The sequence below is a fragment of the Aptenodytes patagonicus genome, chromosome 7 (assembly GCF_965638725.1).
Source record: "Aptenodytes patagonicus chromosome 7, bAptPat1.pri.cur, whole genome shotgun sequence".
In the NCBI taxonomy this organism is placed as follows: domain Eukaryota; kingdom Metazoa; phylum Chordata; class Aves; order Sphenisciformes; family Spheniscidae; genus Aptenodytes; species Aptenodytes patagonicus.
The window spans coordinates 56642366-56662123 of record NC_134955.1 but is presented as its reverse complement, the minus strand read 5'-3'; the positions used below and the strand labels follow the sequence as shown (position 1 = coordinate 56662123).

Genomic DNA, 19758 nt, shown 5'->3' with positions numbered 1-19758 from the left:
CTCACAGGCAGAGCTGATGCGACCAGAATCTCTCACCCCCGCAGCAGAGGGCATGGGGGACCTAAAAGCAGCAGAGTGGATAATTTGGACTCAAATATCAATGCTGACCAAGGACAGGAGTGCTGCTGCAGGTCACGATTTCTTGACTAAAAATATTTCACTCAAGTGAGTCCTGTGAAGAGAAAGAACGATTTCAGTTAAACTAACCTTTCTTTCAAGGACATGTTTCTTTGCTTTTTGTTTAATACAAATTTGCTGAGTTCAGCCTTAACTGATACCTTGCCCTGTCTGTTTCCTGGGGTTGCCAGCTGGGCTGCTGGTGGCTGTCATGCCTGTGCAATACAAGTTGAGAGTTATAATGGACAGGCCTATAACTACCTCTTAAAATTCAGTTATGGCGCTGTTACCTTTAAAGTTTGTATGAAAACAAGCGCTGAGTTCTCCATGCAGCTGGTGTTAAACCACAGCACTGTGTGTTTTGCCTTTTTTTACAGATTAAGGAGCTGACAGGCAACCTCAACAGGAACTCCTCCTCCTCCAGCCTGTCCTCCGGGCCCAGTGGTCCCGAGTCAGACACATCCCACCCCAGCACTCCCAGCGTGGAGAGAAACATGTCCGTTACAGTGAAGGATCAGCGGAAAGCCATCAGAGCCCTTTTAATCTGGGTTCAGAGGAAAACCAGAAAGTAAGCTAACAAACCCTCGTGGAAAAGCGTGTTTTGCCACCTGCACTTTTGAAGCTGAAACTTTTCTCTCTCGTGCCCCGTGTGTGCACTACCGTGCACTGTGGCGGCTTCTGCTTTCGAAGTTTGCAGGCGCATGGTCTCTGCAGGGGGGTATATCGCTATGGCCATGTGTCTACAGCGGCTATCTGACCTTGAAGCTGTGTGCGTTGCTGGCTTCATGATTTGAGTGTTAAATGTTAACTTGCACTAATGTGCTTGGCACTGTTTAAAACAGGATCGTCCCCTCCTCCCCCTACCCCCTGGCTTTTGTGCATTCTATTTGATATCTTTTGCTAATTAAAGGGTAGGGATAAACAAGGGGTGAACTGAAAAAATAAATATTTTGAAAGACTTTAGGAACAGCCTCTTAAATTAAGCAGCAGCCCCGAGGGAGCTTCTCTGTGTGCTGCAGAGTGCCTTGAAGGACAGAGCCCGTATTAGAGTCCCTCTTTCCTCAGAAATAAAGAGGGGAAGGGGTGAATCTTAGGTAGCTTCTCATGAACTTGTAACATTTGCGTCCATTTCCGTTGCTCAACATATCTCTCTCCTCTTTAATAAAAAAGCAGTTCTTTCACCAAAGCATTTTGTCTAGTAATGCTTTAACCTGGCAGAGTTACTGTCAGGTTAAAAAACTTTAGTGTAAGATGTCTAGTGCACGTGTAAATGCTTGGAGTGTATTTTACATATATTGTTATCTGAAGCAATGACTGCCAGAGAGTTTTAAAGAAGGCATGTGTCAAAGTTACTTATACAAGTTGGATAGCTGAATATTTGGCATTTTTGTCTGTTGATGAATTTATACGTCCAAATCTGCCTGTGAACACAAATGTTCTGTGTCTAGTGTTGAAGATAAAAATTTACATCTTAAATACTTGGTCCTGTGGGCCACATCATCCCTTGGTTATCTCCAGTGAAGCTAAGGGTGCTTGTTGTGTAGATAAACTTGTCCCATTGAGATCTGCCAGTGCAGACTGCAGGAAGCACAGTTTTAGTCCCAAAATAATGCTGATAATGTCATTAACAGGGAGGTGGTACAAGGAAAGTGAGGACCAGAGAAGTAAAGGCCATAGACTTTTCAGTCCAGTCAAAGAGTTCAAATTGAAAACATCTAACAGGAGAAAATTGTTCTTGCAACTGCACTATTAAAAACAGAATAGCGTCATTATAATCCTGTTATCCAATGACCTGTGCAGAATTTTCTATTCTGGGGCTGTATTTCATTGCAAGTTTGATGGCTGTTTTTTCCTCCAAAACTTTGGGCATCTAACACAGTTGTGGTTTATACATACACTGACACCATTTGCATTTGGCAAAGCACAATTTTCTGCTGTAGAAGGCCAAGTACACAGGAATGTGAATCATTTATGCTTATGTTCTTAAGTGCTTAAATGTTGGCAGTCTTCCCAAGCTATGGCATTAAAATGCTGGAGAGCAACAGAAACAGGAATCGCAGAGACATTTGGTTTTGTGAATGTTAAATGTGGTTGCTGAGTTCTTGAAGGCTTTGTTTTTACTAACTGCTTCCTACAAGCAGGTTGATGTCAGCTGTTAGCCACACTGATCCAGTTTGTGAATCTTTTGTGTTTTATGGATGTATTTTATTTTCTGCATTTTGAAATCCAAAAAGATCTCAAATGTGACTAGTGCAATTCAGCAACCTTACTTTTAACTTTCAGGCGTCTTTGAAAATGATGATGCCTTTACTTTGGATTTTGTAACACAACCACCCATGTAAACTGTATGTGATTCTGTTCAGGTACGGTGTTGCAGTTCAGGACTTTGCCAGCAGTTGGAGGAGTGGCCTTGCTTTCTTAGCTATCATAAAAGCAATAGACTCTACTTTGGTAGACATGAAGCAAGCACTGGAGAAATCAGCTCGAGAAAACCTGGAGGATGCTTTCAGCATAGCACAAAATAAACTAGGTGTTCCTCGGCTCCTAGAACCAGAAGGTAAAATGCCTGCATCAACTTTGTTGGGTAACATTCAAACTATAATGAATTAATGAATATTGCATTGTGATACCTACTAAAAACCTCCCAGTGATTAGGCTGTTGATGTGATCAGTGTGTTGGGCTGATTGATAAGAAAAATAAAAATGAATTGGTCACTGGCTTGTAGTCATATGTGTCCAGTCATATTTGTAAGCTCCAGGATGAAGCGTGCGAGTCTGCTATACCAGGAAAATGGGTAGATACCTATTCAAATGTATTCGCATCTCCCAGTTGTCCTTGACAATGCATATATACACATATATATTGTTATATATGTAAACATAAGCATATATGTGTGTGTATAAATATATGTATATAAATGGAGCTTCTTCTTGCGGTCTTTTTTACTGAACTCTACTAGACGGGTATTAGGCCTTGATTTTATGATTGAAAGCACAGATTGGTTATTTGTGCTTTCATGGGTCAGCTGTTAGAAGACTGGGACATCCTGCTAAAAATAAATCTCTCTGCTGTCACCCAACAAGATCACTGTCTAATGACAGTATGAAGGTGGATGAAAAGGGACCCTGATCAGCGTTTGTTATGTGTTTGGAAATAGGAAAAAATTAATGTGAGTAAGACGTTGAGAACCCTTTCGAGTACCATCAACAGTGAAAAGGATTCTACCCTCTCTGATCTGTCAGAAAAAGAAAAGCGTTTATAGCTGTTATTTCTCTCATCATAAAGGCAGGATAATGTCTGATGATCTGTTCCTCTGCAAGAGCGTTTCAAAGCCGTGTGTGCTTAAGCCCCTTGTGTCTGTCTCCACAGATATCATGGTGGAATCACCTGATGAACAGTCAATTGTGACGTACGTGGCGCAATTTCTGGAACACTTCCCGGAGCTGGAAGGGGTATGTGTTTACTCCTACGTCACGTCATTTTTTTAATTTGCTTTGGGGTACTTAAATACAGCAATATCTGACTTTATTATCTTCTAGGTTTCTTTCTAAACTATTTAAAATAAACCACGAACTCAGTTTTAATTTTTACATTTTTGTTAAATTCAGTCAAATGGGCTTTCATTGGCGATTGCTAAAATTCAACATAGTCTTTTTGGTTTGAAAGGGTTCCCAAGGGACTCAGTGTCTCTCAAGAATCTGGGTAAGTTTTTGTGCTAGAATACATGCACATAAATGATGGTTCCTAAACGAAAGGCATTTCCTCTCATTTCTTGACTGAATATCTCAGTTGGTATGTATTTTGTAGCTTATAAAATTGGTGGGCATTACTAAAGTCACTGGAATTAAAATTATTGTAATGATCTAATTATTATTATTATATTAGATGAGCATTAACATTCGTTAGCATTAAGACTTGTGGGCATTTTAATGGACATAGAAAAAGCCTACTTTTTTTTTTTAAATACAGTCTGTTGGAATGGAATAATCTTGTATATTAATATATTTCACAGTGGATTTAGTGGACTTGTTAGATTTATTTTATTCCCAGGGTTTGGGATTGTGTCAAAAAGCCAAGTCAGTTGTCTCCACAGGTGCAGCAGGGAGAGATGAATACGTTAAGAACTTAGGAGTAGGCTTGTCTGCATTCTAATCTTCCTGTACAAGTGGCTTCTTGACATTGAGCTTTGTTCTACTCACTTGACTTGCCAAATTGGTTTCCCTACTTTCAAAATAAGTGAGTCATTAATTGGCCATTCACAAGGTAATGAGTTGATGGGCTAGGTAGTTACTCTTTGTGTAGTGTTTGGGAGAAGTAAAATGGTATCTGAGGTATGATTTGTCTTTTAATGGTGTATCATCACTTATAGGAAGACTTTACAGATCCTGACAAGGAGCTTCCGATTGAGTCCACATACGTCCACATCAAAGATACACCTTCAGAAAAGGAAGGCAAAATTTTGATTTTAAGTGAAAGTGAAGAAAACATGTATACTGTTAATCACGAAAGGAGTCATCCTGCTCCTCCAAAGGTTCATATTCATGACACACCTGAGAGAATCCCATCAGAAACCGTTCCTGAAAAATGTAATGGGAAATTGAGTCAAGTGTTAGGTGATGCACAGGAAACGTCTGAAGAGGAGCCTCAGAGGCCCACCTCACTGAAAATTACAGGATCTGTCAGTTTTGAATCCAATTCCTCTTGGGAGGTTCTAAGTGATAAATTCATGCCAGGTGAAGGGGGCATATCTGATGATCCACTGAAACAGAATGATGATCTTTCTCCAGCTGTTCTGACAGATCAGAAAAATTCTGTTGACTCTTTTGAAGACTACTCTGAAGAATTAACTAAAGAAACCTCTACTGAATATGACAATGAAACTAAGAGCCTTTCAGCCAATACTTCTTCTTTGAGTCCATTATCCTGGACTTCAGGTATACTTACAGATGAATCTATAAATAAAGTAGAAGAGAGCAAACCCCAAACTTCAATTCTTTTAGCAGAAGATACCTCAAAACAAGAAGATACGCATGAATATGTTCTTCATCTTCTAAATGAGGAAATACTGAAACTTCCACAAAATGAACATACAGAGCAATTATCTGTCTTTGAGACAATAGAAACTAACCATTGTTCACTGAATGGTTCTAATCTCCAAAGGCAAGAACAATCTACACAGCATGAAACATCTGATGACTCTCTCTCAGATGTACCTAAAAATCCAGAGGACCTGGACAGCTGTGATGAAGTTGAGTCTCCAGCTGAAGTGCTACCCAGTTCTTCGAAAGTATCTGTAATACCCCATGATCTCTTTTATTATCCACATTATAATGTTCCCATATCAGCAGTTTTGGACGCTTACCTTGAGCCTTGTATTGAAGGTTATGATACTGGAAATGATAAAGCTTCTTCTGAAACAGTAACGGATGTTTTACATGAGAAGGGCTTACCAGAACAGAACTACAAGGAAGATGCTCCAGAGCCAGACTTAGGGAATAAGCTAGGTGTCCCTCCATCAGAAATGGATACTGAGAATGGTGAGGAGGAAACAACAGATACTAACAGTCACATGAATTCTTCCGATGAAAAAGAAGTGCCATTACTAGTAGGAGAAGAGTTAGAAATTGAAAAAGATGGCAAAAAGGCCAACCATCAAGATTCCGCTATTCCACAGCATCCTGAGGTATTTTATTATTTTATTACCAGTATTTCCTTATGTATATAGGGAGGATTAGCATCTGACCTCAATGGTCTTCATTTCCTTTCATTTCGCAATGCTTTGGAGATATATGTAAAATGTACTTGGTTTCCTGTCTGGTAACAGCCGGCTGTGGCTTTGCCACAGCCCTCTACTGGAGTGAATGGAATTGCAGATCCCTAAGAAGATCTGACATTAAACGAGAGAATAAGCCCCGATACTAATAGTACTGCAAAAATGTGAATTGTAATTATGTTTTAAAGTAGTCTGAGGCTCCTGTATAATCCCTAGGCATAGAAGATTATCACAGAGGGTATTTTTAATAATTTGTAATGAGATGAACAGAAAGTAGTATTGCTGATACAGAAAGGATACAGGCAAAGGTAATTTTTGTCTGAATCCAAATAAGTTTGCCTACAAAAACTTAAACCAATTTGAGTAGATAAGTTACGTGGGTAAAATGAAGGCTTGTCTACACTGGAGGAGGAGAAAGAGGGGGGATTTTTGGTAATTATTCTGTGTATTGGGTTTAGGCAATTTGCTACTGCATCTCTTCTTGCAGACACTGATTTTGAATTGTCTTACACATTTTCCAGCGCAGTAATTTTGGACAGTGTTTTTCAGGAATGAGTTGTCCATTTAATGTTATTCTACATGTTGCTTAGACAAGTTGCTTAAATATATTTTGGTCCTGACACTTACTGAGTAATGAAGTCAATTCGCTGTTAGCTTCAAAGACTAATTGGGGATAGATTAAAAAAAGTCTTAGCGGATTACTTCAAAGAGCCATGTCATGTCATGACTTCTTACATAAAAAGAACTGACAACTAATTGTATGTATGTTGAACTGATGATACTTTATAGCTCAATGTATCCAAAATGATTTTCAAGAAATTAATTGCTTTTTATTCTCTTTAGTGAGACTTTCAATCTTGTACTACATGCAATTTAGCATCTGAGTAGGCTACACCACTAAGATATTTAGAAGGGTAGGGAAACAGTCTTGTTGTCTAATGCAAAATGTTTCTTAATTTCAACAGGCCATAGTAGAACATCTAGAGGATTTATCAATAGCCATAAAGAGACCAGAAAAAAGTAGTAATAGGGAGGAAGAAGGGAAAAATATGATCAAAGCAGAAGCCTTGCAGATCTCAGAAGTTGCCACTACTGCTCTGTCACAAGATAAACTGGAAGAAATTGCTGATTGTCAGGAACTTACCAGGTATTTCACATTAACTTTGTCTTAAATACACCTAACTGGTATGAATGCCTGGTCTTTTGAAGTGTGCCCTGTCCATTGGATGTTTCTTGTAGACTTCTTTTAGAAGCAGTGTAATGGGACTCATTGGCTTCTTCCTGTGTTTATCTTAAACATGTCAAGTGATTCAGTGCCAATGGGACTTGATTTGACTTTGCTATACAAACTTTGCTACACAAAACCCAACTGGAACCCCAGTGCCTTTTGAACATGGCAGTGTTTTAACTGTTTTTCCAACAGAAAGAGTGTTTTGTAACATAGATAGAATAATTCATGTGCATTGTGACACTACGTGGAAGCGTGACACTGCTTCATTCCAACAGATATTTGTTGGCCTTTTTTTCTGTCTCTGAATAAGTGAATGAGATTGTGGTAGGTTGACCTTGGCTGGCCACCAGGTGCCCACCAAGCCACTCTCTCACTTCCCATCCTCAGCAGGATGGGGGAAGAAAATAAGATGAAAAACTCATGGGTCGAGGTAAAGGCAGTTTAATGAAAAAAAGCAAAGGCCACGTGTGGATGCAAAGCAAAAGGAGACAATAAAAAAAAAAAAGATTTATTCTCTACTTCCCATCAGCAGGCGATGTCCAGCCACTTCCTGGGAAGTAGGGCCTCAGTAGGCATAGTGGTTGCTTCAGAAGACAAATGCCTTAGTAACAAGAGTGTGTGCGTCCCTCTGCCAAGCTTCCTCCTTTCTCTTAGTTTTTATTGCTGAGCACAACATCATATGGTATGGAATATCCCTTTGGTCAGTTCGGGTCAGTTATCCTGGCTATGTCCCCTCCCAATCTCTTGCCCACCCCCAGCCTACTGGCCTTTGCGGGAGGATTGGAGAGACAGTCTTGGCGCTGTGCGAGCACTGCTCAGCAATAGCTGAAACACTGGTGTGTTATCAGCACTGTTTTAGCTACAAATACAAAGCACAGCACTACAGGAGCTGCTGTAGGGAAAGTTGACTGCACCCCAGCCAGACCCAGTACAGAGACACTCAGCTAATTTTACTCCATTCACTTCTGTTCCCTCTTATGTTCTAATTTAGTTCTTAGGTAATGTATTTTGAGTGGGACATGAACTGTAATTTGCTGATGCTTATCACTATAGCACTCTAAAGAATTTGAAATAGTTTGCTTACAAAAGCCCATAGTTTCCTTCAAGCTTTCTGTTCCCTGCAAGGTCTGTCAATTTTTTATTTATATACACAGCCATAAAACCTGGGGTATACTCTCACTTAAATGTTAATGATGTCAAAGGTGCAAAAACCCTATCAGATACCATTTTTCAGAAAAGATTCCAATTTGAGCATATGGATTTTTTTATTGTGGGTCAGGTTTTCCCAAAGCTATTTTTTATAACGTTACTGATAAATGCAAGTCCGTATTCTAATACGTGCAACAATGCATATTTGTGGTTTTGCATAGCTTAAAACTAGCATGTGCAATTGCAGTGGCTCTTTGAAGTCAAAACAAAACTTAGCTTTATGAATTTAAAAACTTTGCTTTTACATGCTTTTCAGAACCAGTGACAGTGATTCCAACATTTATCTCCGAAAAAGATCTCCTAATACTTCTGAGGAGGTAAGTATGTGGAAATTTACCTATCACTGTTTCTCTATTTCTCTTAAACTCCAAAAGTTCACATACTGTAAAAGGGTCTACTCTATATATAAAGCTCTGTGATAATACAAAAGCCCTGTGACTTCTAATAATTTTAGTGCCAAAACCAGGCATAGCTGAAAAGCTTTACTGAACTCTTCTAAACATATGGAACTGAACTTTATTGAGCCTTGAACAAACCCGCAAAGGAGTACCTAACACTACAATTAAATCTACTGTAACTTTGAGGCTTACTTTGTCATAACTGTATAGCTGCAACATTTTGCTTCTTTGAAGCTGCCTTTATTTGCTGCTCCAGTTTCTTTTAGTTTCTGCAGTCTCTGTATGTATGTTGGTGTCCTGGTCACAGCCCTACAAAAATGCTGGGTGCCTCCTGAAGTGCACTTTTTATGAGAGATTGGGCTCTTTCCCTCTCCCTCACAGTAGCAGTGTATTATGTTATCTCAATAGCAGCAGCTAACCCTACAAGAATTTTAGTTGTAATGTGAAACTGCATCCTGAATAGCAGATGAAATTCATATTGGTTTCTTGAGAGCATACTATACAACTGAGCTCTGGATTTTTATTTTTTTAAGTCAGAAGGAAGGGACAGGATCAGCAATCTGGGCACACTGAGCCAGGATAGGAATATGGCTCTTTTCAGCACAAAATAAAATTCTGACCATCTTGGAGTTTTAGAGAAATGCTGCCACCGATGTTCAATGAAACTGAGGTTTCACACAGATGCTTTAGTTTTGCAACACTGTCAGAACTACTAGAAGTATATATTAATGAGGGGAGCTTTATTCAACTGAATGAAAGCAGTTGAAAGCAAAAAAGTCTTCTTTTTTCACAACTTTTTTCCTTTTCTGTGTGTGTACAAGACTGCAGTGGTGGATGTGCTGGCAGGGAGTAAATTTATAAGCACACTATCATTTTATTTGAGCAAATGTTACATATACTCTGCATAAAATACACACACAATTACCATTTTTGCGAGATGCTGAATTTTATTTTTTTAATATAATCTATTCCTGGTTTGTTTAAGGAAACCTATGGTGTAAATGAGCAGAAGATGACAGATATGGGTGAAAATCCATTAATCATCAGGTGAGTCGTTCTTATTCAGACAAAGCCTTTTGCAAGGAATCCATAACTCCTAGGTACTTCTAACAATGTTACAAAGGGAAATGAAAATTAACTGTAATGGTAGAGACCTGACTGGATGTCTTGTGTAATGGCTCGGAGTCCATATTTCCCATAGGTGTAAGATACAAAACTTCTTTATTGCTCAATCTCCCCCTTGACTAAAATGCTTTTTCTTGACTTGAGAGGAAAGATTCAGCTGCCTAAGCAAGACTGTGAGCACTTTCCCCACATGGTGGATATTTCAGACCCAGAAAAGAGCAGGAGGACTTCAAATATGCGGCCCTCTGGCAATGATGACTCTTTCCAGGTTTGGAAGACTGTCAAGACAATGTTTAGTGTGGTCAGTGCTAGGGAAAGATGATACTTCAGTGGAGTTCTGGCCTTGTTAGAGCACCCATGAGTTTTTATCTTTTGTATGTGTGTTTAGTTTAGACTTAGGGTGATGGATCCTGAACACAGAGTGTGTATCCCTTTGGTATCAGGGTCTACATATCTGTAAGAAACAAGGATTGCTTTGGGTTTTCCCTCTCAGTTGATACTGAATAGTACCTCCCAGAACTTCTAGTTAAAATGATGGTTGCATTTAAATGCAGAAAACACATAAAATATTATCGGGATCCAGTGTCCTGGTCTCACTTACGCTTCTGTTAAAAAAGTACATGAATAGCTGTCACAGTTATGCCTGTTTGCAGACTGCTGATGTTGAACAAGTTCTGTGTGTACTCAGGTATATATCCAGTGTAATATCTGAGCAAGTAGGATGCCCCAAGTCAGAAAAAGGACTCATTAAAACAGGCCAAAAAACAGTTTTCTCCAAAAGCAGATTTTAAAAAAGTCTACCAGAGGGTGATTCATATAGTATTATAAAATCATAAAATGAGTGTACCATCTTGTGCCTTTTTAAATAAGACCTTTTCTTGTCTTTGTGAGTGTTCAGTGCTGCTGGCCGAGTCCATCGGGCTTTGCCCTTATGAACCACTGCTGGAATTTTGGAAAGCTGGAATTTTGGAGTTGTCCTACAAAACCCCAACTGCTAGTTGGTTTCTGGAAGTCTTGGGCTTTTCCTCTTTAATGTTCTGGTGTCTGACATGAGAAGCTCTGAAAGTAGATGATTTGGGGAAAGTATATCAAGTCAGATACAGTGTATAAGTAAAATTGTGAACGTGTCATGTGTGTTGCCCAGAGCTATGTTTACTGTTCTGCATACAAAAGGGCATCTTTTAGACTGGTGGAAATCACCTTACGTCAAAGGACTGTACTGTAATGGCATGTATTTAAACTACCTGAGAATTTGTCCAGAGTTTTCAGAGGATTAATTGCTATGTACATTGGCTCCTAAGGGAACACACCGCTAAAGCCTGTTATGCACCTCATAGTCTAGCTTGGACTCCAACTGACTAGACTGAAATGGTTCATTAAACTGCTGTCTTTTAGTCCGTCCTCTGATCTTTACAGTAAATATTAACCATGAGGGTTTTTTCTTCTTTTTCCTACCTCTTTATAAAATTCTCTTCTGTTTTCAGGAAGAAAAAGGACTTGGAAGCAAGTGAGACTCCAGCACCAACTCATGAAATTACCATTGTTGAGCAGCCAGAGCTATTCTACTTCATCATTTTCTTCTGGGTGCTGGTCTACTGCCTCTTACTTCTTCCTCAACTTCTTAGCCACAAAGTTTGATCTCTGTGAGGTGTGGAAAAATAAAGGACGGCGGCTGGATTGCTTTGTGTATCTGCATATGAATATGTTCCTTCAGGTGAAGCACAAACAGACGTGTAGGACCTGGTATTTGTGTTTATTATCAGGTTGTCCTCAATTTCTCTACTGTTGTGCTATGACAGTGTCTAAGCACATTTTATATTATGATAATTGTGTAAATATATATAAAAATGACCTGGTTTAGTAGACGCAATTTTGTACATTTGTGCCTTGCTTTATAAGATGCTAAATAAAACCAGATAATTATCAGTAGAAATATGAACAATTCAGAGCTCTAGTCTTCAAAAATGATTCTTCTGGCTTCATTTACTTAGGTAGAACCTGAGAGCTGTGGAAGAGGGGTGGTGTTGACTTGCCCATGAATCTGGCCCGCCTGCAGGGGCAAGGCTAGAAATGTTTTTTCATGTTTTCTGTGGAATTCTTTGAGAGAACTGGAGGCAGAGCAGAGCTGCAGGTGGTGGAACGTGCTGACCCCAGGAATTGATTACAACTCCAATGGCAATCCAGTGGAGCAACAAAATCAGGTTGAGGGTTTATTTAGGTAGGGGAGTTTCGTTTTTTAGGATTTAAATTCATTTTTATGCTGCACCTTTTGTTATGTTTAATTTGCAGGAATAAATTGGGTATGGAGAAGTGTGAAGAACATACATACTAGCTGCTTCTTAGGAGGGATCATATGGGAAATCTTAGCCCAGAAACTTCTGTAGAGAATACCTGAAGAAATACACTTTTTGTACGTTACCAATGGTGGCCATCTTTGAAAAGATGTTCAAGAAGTTTAATAATTTTATCAGGAACAGATACCATGGTTTTGGTTTTGTTTTTGTTTTTAAAGAAGTACCTCTCTGCTTCTGAGGCTGCTTCTGCTTCCTGTTCTTCGCTGCTTTTACTTACCAGATCACATGAAGATTTCTCCTCTTTAAAGATACAAAAACTAATAGGTAACCTAATTTGCTGAGGCTACTAAGGCACAAATGCATAGCAAAAGGATTAGAAATATCCTTTAAGTGCCCAAATCAATAGAGAAAGAAATGACAGATGTAAAACTAAATGCAGAGAAATGTTGACAGCCGGTATTGACTTTCTAGTGCAACTGAAGAGACTCCTGTGGCTTGTCTATAGACACAGTTGAGCCACTTCTGCATCTTGTAATTTTTGTCCACATCAGTGATCACTTTAGTATATTTGATTTAGGATTTTTGCCAGAGAAGGTGCACCCGTGCATTCAGGACAAAAGAGAAGTCTTCAATTTAATAGCAGTAACTTTTCTCTGTGTGACTTTTACTGAAGTCACTATTTTTCATTGGCACATTTTGAGTTTCATAGTATGCTTTATGAGACGATGTCGTGTTGCTGCTTCCACCTGAAAATTCGTCAGGTTGACTGCAATGTGCTTCATAAAATGAGGGGTTTCATAATTTACATTGAGTGAAAGTTACAACACGTGACTAGAAGTTTTACATATTTGTTTTAGCATAAGGTGTATCTCTGTCCTGGCTTAGTTTTCAGCTGAACTAATAGCACCTGGGATCAGGACATATCAGAATATATAGCAATTTATTTGCAGGTATTTAAAACCTGTTTGTAGTCATGTTATCTGCTGGGGTAATCCTAACCATCCATCACACTTCATTCTTCTTTATAACCTTTTTGTTTCCCTGGGATTTTTCTTCCAAGCTGCAGTTAGAATTCAATAGCAGCAGTGCATGGCAGGAGATCTTAAACACTGAAGGTAAAATTCTGAACCTCTTTCAGTCAACAGAAAACTGAAATCTTTCCTATTCTGTCCTGTCACCATTGACTAGAGCTGGATTCACCCCATGAACCTAAAAATAAGATCCTTTGTGCTTGGTGAGGAACAGATCCAAACTTCCCAACTTAATTCAGTGTAAATCAACATAAGTAAAAAAATAGTCTTTCATCTTACTGATGAAAATGTTCAACATTTTGAGTCATCTAATTTTGTGATGCATGAACCTGTTTGTGCTTGTTGATGAAGACAGTGATACTTTCTTCCAAAAGAAAACCTGTATTAGAATTTTTGAAGATGCTTTCTTGAAGTAGGCTAAAATATAACATTGAAGGGCTAGTGCTTTTTCTCTCAAAGAATAAAACTTAATACAAGAAACTTTATATCCTTATCCTGAAAACTAGTGAATACCAGGCTGGGGCATGGCAGCTATTTAATAGCAGCAAGTAGCAATGTACATTAATTTGGTGCAAAAGTGTTGACAGCTCTTCATTATGTGCCACTCTTCATAGGCTCCTTGGGTTTATGACAGCTTTTTCTGAGCCTTTGTATCTTTCTCTCTGGTTCTTCCATGTTTCTTAGTCTTCAGCAGAGATTATCTGTAGTTGGATTACAGTCTTTTCATAGAACTTTACAGCTATCAAAGTTCAATCAAGTAAAGTAGGCTCCCTTCTGTCTTCCCTCCTTCCTCCTAAGAAAATTAATCAGAATGAGCAGGTCTTTGGATGTCTCATCTAAACAACTGACATCCATAAAGAATGGAAATGTGAATGGGAATGCACTGATGCTGGCAATTTCATTACACAGTATTTTCTTCCAAGAGGGAGAAAACCCAGGGTTTTCTTTCTCACCTCCCACTGACTAACAGTGACTGAAGCAGTGAAATGAGCAGTTTAAATGCCAAACAGCATCCAGCAATTGTCTTGATCATCTCACCCAATGTTTTAACTGATGTACGCTTTCCAGCCTCTCCCATTAAGAGATGGAGATTGTTTCTTCCATGCAAAATAGACGAAAAAAATATTAAATTAGTCCATGACACTTGGTATTAAGTTGCTTTCCATATTTGGGTTGGTTTGGTTGTGGTTTTGCTATAACAGAAGCAGCGTACCTTACTCAGCCATGCCATGGGTAAGAAGATCCAGGGTAAAGAGTTAAGAGTGATTATACTGGTATGGTCAACTGTGCATGAAAAGAGACTGAACTCTTCAAGAGTTTTGCCATTACTTGGAACTGCAAGAAGTGACATCTGCATAAGCTGCAGCTTCCCCCACTTAAATTGACTTGTCAGCCTGCATCTCTTCTTCCACAGTGCAAGATCCAATCCCTCAATGCAAGTGTCCTATTCTGAAAACATTGCTTGTTGTTAGACTTTGTGTCCTATTCTGAGCTTACAGTCTACAAGCCTGATGGTGAAGCATTCACTCTGGCAAAGCCTGTTTTAACTTGCTGGCTAGAGGACTGGCTTGAGGTAGTGGAGGTTTTAAAGGCTGGTGGGCAATCTATCATCTCTCCATTTTCCAACAGATATGTGCACTGTCTGAATAAGGAAGTGTTTCCTGAATTTTTGCCTGGGTTTTTGAAAAATGCTAAGCTTGCACTGACCGCATTTGGTATTTTGATTTAGCAGCAGAATTCAGATACACAAGGGTACCGATCTGTTAAGACCGTTTCTAAAACCTATTGTTGTTGAGCAAATGTGTGGGTAGCAGAGTATTGTGAAGTGTAAGTGTCAGGAAGTGCTTGAGGATCACTGGATAAAGGATGTTTGTTGTTCACAGAAGCTCTATTAAAGACTGAGAGACAACTATAATAGGATGGTTCGATGTTATTGTAGTCATGTAACTTAACTGCAAAGTGTTTCATTTTGGTGTTACAGAAAGTGCAAGGAGAGAGATGCTATTAAAGACAGAACCCCGCTAAACATGTATGGGGCAGATGTCTTAGAGTTAAAGAAATTAGTTAAACAGTCACATAATCTACAAACTGAATTGAATATAGCCTTTGCCAAATTGGAGGAAATGGATCAGTGCAAAGATAGGGCAAGCACAGATTACAGTAAAAAAAATGACAATCACTTTTTAATGCCATGAATATTTTTGATGGATTGAGCTCTAAAATGTATTTTTATTGAGTTTCTAGATTGTAATGAATGTGTCTACAGACTTTTATGCAAAGCTTGAGAGTTCAGCTGTTTTAAAATGATTTTTTTATATAGCAGTGATTATTTTATCTATATATTTAATAGAACTGTAAAACCATTTTAAGAGTACCTGTAAAATTCTATGTATGTGATATGATTATTTATTAATTATGACTCATGAGAATGAACATTAAGCTATGCATCGGTTGTGTCATCCATTTGAAAACTGGAAACTGGAAACAGGAGAAGAGTTTTTAATGAATAGTAGACTTGAAAAACATGGGAAATGACTGAATACAATTGTGTGATTCTTAAAGCTGCATAGCAATATGTCATTTTGTGATGTTAAACTTTCAGCTAAAGTTGCAAAATATACTGAGTGATTAAGCTACTTTCTTCTATTAAAACTTCCTGAGGCTGAAATTTCTACATGTTGATATTTGGTGTCTAAACACACTTAAATCCTCTACATCTTCTGGAGACTCTCAATTTACTCCAGCTCAGTAGGACTAGAACTTCTTTATCCAAGTAGTGCTCCATTGAGTTTACAGGGGTACCATGCAATACCCAGTGGGTTTTTTTAGGGTTTTCTGCACCAATGCCCACAGAATCAGAGCTTAGAAGATTAATTTGGCCAGTGTACATGGTATCATATTCAGCCATCTAACCAGATAATAGTTACAGTAGTGCATTATCACTTATGCTAGCTTTACGTACTTGGGAGTCCCTTCTTGCCAAGCGCAAACTTGAATGCATCCAGTGATGTGTTCAGTTCCTCTACTTCTGTGGAAGTCAATGTAACACATCTGTGTGCTAAGCACACACTACAGGATCTGGCCCTGAGGGGACTTAAATCGACATTAATCACATAGGCCAGGAAGTAGCTGAAGCCTATGCATTGCCCTTAGCGCTGGATCCCCTCAAATCCAATGTACACAAACAATACCACTGACTTCAGTTAACCCCATTGTATGCACAGCATTTGTTTGCCTAAATTCTGCAGGATCAATCCTCTCTTTCTTTTAGGAAGTTAACATCAACTTCCATTTTTGATTAAGAGAACAGCAGTGGGGAACGAGTGGCTGGAAGACAAGACTGAGGTTACAGGCTGGAATGCGGCCATCAAAGTTCCCAAACCGCTACAGCTGAAAGCTCTTACCCTGACAATAGGTTCCCCGCTGTTTTCCATTGAGCTAATAGGTAGTGGATCTGAATGGAGGCAAAAAACCCCGAAGTTTTTGTACTTCCACATTGTGCATTTTTTTGTCAGGTAAATACCATCAAATTTTTCCACTCGGCATACCACTGATAACACTAATTTACAGCTGCCCAACTTGTTCACGTTCCAGGTTTGTATCTAAACAGGACTTGCAGTATGGCTTGTTCCCACCCACGCCGCCCCAAGATTGTGAAGCTGTTCATGCAGGAGGATGGGAGGTATATGCACATTAAGTGATACGGAAAAGTCATACTGTGAATGGGATAGCTTGCTTACTCTGTCCATCGCTTGACACAACTCTAGAGCTCAGAAAGGGTGAAAAATTAACCCTTTTATTTTCAAGTGCCGTGTCCATTTCAGGGTTATCTTAACTGAAATTGTGGAACATCACAGTATTTCTTTCCTCCTCTAAATGTGAGACATGGAAAACTTACTTCCACCTCGGTGGCACTTTTGATGACTCTTTTCCAGGCAGCTGCTACTGCTGATACTGGAAAATGAGACCTGTGCTATTTTCTCACCATGAGGGGAATGTCTAAGTTTATGTCTCTGGAACATAAAATTGGCCTCGGGGTGATTAATATACTTCTTTCCTCATGAAAATGTTAGAAGGGGCAATAAGAATAATTAATTTTACCTCAGTGAGAAATACTAAAACCTACCATTCCAAGAAAGGCTAGGTCCAGGCCTTCACTGCTGTGTTCAGGTCAGGTAATAATTTATTCCGAAAGTAATTTCATTACTTTAACTGGGCCTTCCTGGAATCTCTTTGATTCACAGAATAGATTTGCTCTGTGTCCAAGGACCAGTTCGTACAGGGGGGTCCTGATCCACGGCCATTATTAGACTGTAACAGAAAATCACCAGTGTTTAGTTAGAAATGACTGGTCTGATTTAAATCACATAACTTTCAAATTATATGCTGCTTATTTTTTCAGAGAACTAATGCAGTCATTTTTTAATGCCAAATAACTTACACAAGTCAAATAAGTCTATTTTTATTGTAGTAAAAAAAAATCAGCTTCTGCTTTTATCTTGAACAAAACAAAACATATTTTAGTAGGCATACCACTTTGTGATATTGTATTCTTCTATGTAAAAAGCTGAAGAAACTGTTTTAGCTTTCTTGTTAAAGTTCTCCAGTTTAAAATGTAATCTGTAAAGTGCTAGTTTGCTGAAGAGTTAATGAGGGACTTTTAAGCTGAAGAAATAATTTGTAAGGAAGGAATGTAATATTTAAAATACATGTTTCTCTTTGGCAAGTGGTGAGGAATGATGCTTATTTACATGAGAACAAATGCTGGGAGGATTTGAGTGGTATCAAAAGATATACTGAAGGAGATGCATTCTTGTGTACTTTCAAATACATTTCTTCTGAATGCTTTCAATCAGTGGTTTGTATTGAATGTTTGCACTTGTTGCTCAAAGCTAATTTTTGTGAGAAAGATATATTCTTGTGTATAGTTGGTATATTAGAAAAGAAAATGTTTTTAGAAACTGTTATGCTGTAATAAGAATAGTATTTACTAGCGAATAGTTCCACTTTATTTTATAAAATCTCCAATTTTGAAATAAATGGACAGGCTTCCTGTATATAATCTGTTAATCTGTGGGTTTGTCCTTTTCCTCCCGAGAAAATATCTTCAAACATCTCAGTTCAGATCTCAGATCACCGTTTTGTTCTTATTTTATTTATTTATGCGTTATTATCATTATAATATATACTTTATATATTATATATTTATATTATGTGTAAGATATAAATTATTATATATTATTTTTATTAATTCATTCATTTTCATGTCCAGAAGCGATAGTCACTTTTTAGCAGGGAAGACCTCAGTAAACAGAGCAAATTCATAAAGTGCATTGTATCCCCACCTACCCAAAAAGTTACTTTTAATTTTAGAGGAAGAATCTAAACTTCTATTCTAGTCAAGAAACAGAATGAATTTTAACTTTTTATAAAGGTGAAGATTTAGTAATTTATTAATGCATAGAAATTGGCATTATAAAGGCAAGCCATGGGAAAGCTTACAAAAATAGTTGTGCCGAATTATATTATTCTTCTTACAGTTCGGTTTATCTGGCTTGTTTCTACGTAACTGTTTAGACTTGTGGATTAGTAAATTACTAGGTGCAGTACTGATTCATATTTACTATGTTCCTCCCCCTACACCTTAATTCACTTTGCAGTATATGAGAAAAGGAAAATAAAGTATGACAGAGATGCGATACAGTTCAGAATCAGCCCCATGATCTGTCTCCTTAAAAAGATACCTAAACTGGATAAACGCAGAGAAAGGGAACAGTATATGGGGAATGGAGTAGGAGTGCTTCTTCTCCAATTAAAGTTTGGTGGGTATCACGCTTTAGGAATTTTAAATATTCCTCTGTTCTTTCTACAAAATCAAATGTGCTTCTGCCCACCCCTGCAGTAGCTGGTACCTGTCTATCGGACCATCCTCCCCCACACCTAATGCTTGTAGGTAGTAAGAGAATATTCATAATGCTGTTGAGAATTTGGGGTATTTGATAAGTCAGTCCTGTTAGCGGTGCTGACTTCATTACCATAACTTTAAGATCTCTATGTACAATTTGAGACCAGCAGCTTTTATTGGTGTCGTGAATGACGCTTAAGTGGAGAATAAAACGTTTGTGGGGTTTTTTTATTTTTACTCAGGTTATTTATTGCAACCGACGCTGTGATTAGGAATTTGCAAGTGAACTGGGGGGGGTGATCAAGTTCAAATATGCAAGATGGGTCAGCTCAGAATGTGGGAGTAGACTAAGTTTTTTGACAAGAGTATGGGATCCAAACTTTAGTTCAAACTCAAACACAGTAAGAATAGGAATTGTTGGACTTGATTTCTTTTCACTGCTCTGGGATAAAAGTAATTCTGACAGAAACTACAAAAATAATCTCCCTTGTCATTGCTGCGTAACCACAATTTTTGTAGCTTAAAGAAGATGCAAGTGCAGGATAGGAAACATACCCATCTGGATCACGGCAGCGATAAAGACAAGCACAGGGTTCGTTTCAGGTAAGGAACCGTGTGCAAGTACGCATGCCGAGTATGCACACTTTTGGTCGTGTAGGAGCCCAGACCTCCTA

At 38.5% G+C, this 19758-nt stretch overlaps 1 protein-coding gene across 1 annotated transcript in view; it reads left to right on the top strand.

The window, feature by feature from the left end:
- Positions 1 to 18236, top strand: part of CLMN (calmin) — a 78768-nt gene extending 60532 nt beyond the window's left edge. The window contains exons 6-13 of the mRNA XM_076345376.1: positions 495 to 685; positions 2481 to 2674; positions 3488 to 3570; positions 4488 to 5801; positions 6857 to 7038; positions 8588 to 8648; positions 9715 to 9776; positions 11339 to 18236. Coding sequence (XP_076201491.1) covers positions 495 to 685; positions 2481 to 2674; positions 3488 to 3570; positions 4488 to 5801; positions 6857 to 7038; positions 8588 to 8648; positions 9715 to 9776; positions 11339 to 11492 — 2241 coding nt within the window. The 3' untranslated portion in view covers positions 11493 to 18236. The remainder of the gene's footprint in view (positions 1 to 494; positions 686 to 2480; positions 2675 to 3487; positions 3571 to 4487; positions 5802 to 6856; positions 7039 to 8587; positions 8649 to 9714; positions 9777 to 11338) is intronic.
- The last annotated feature ends 1522 nt before the right edge of the window (positions 18237 to 19758 follow it).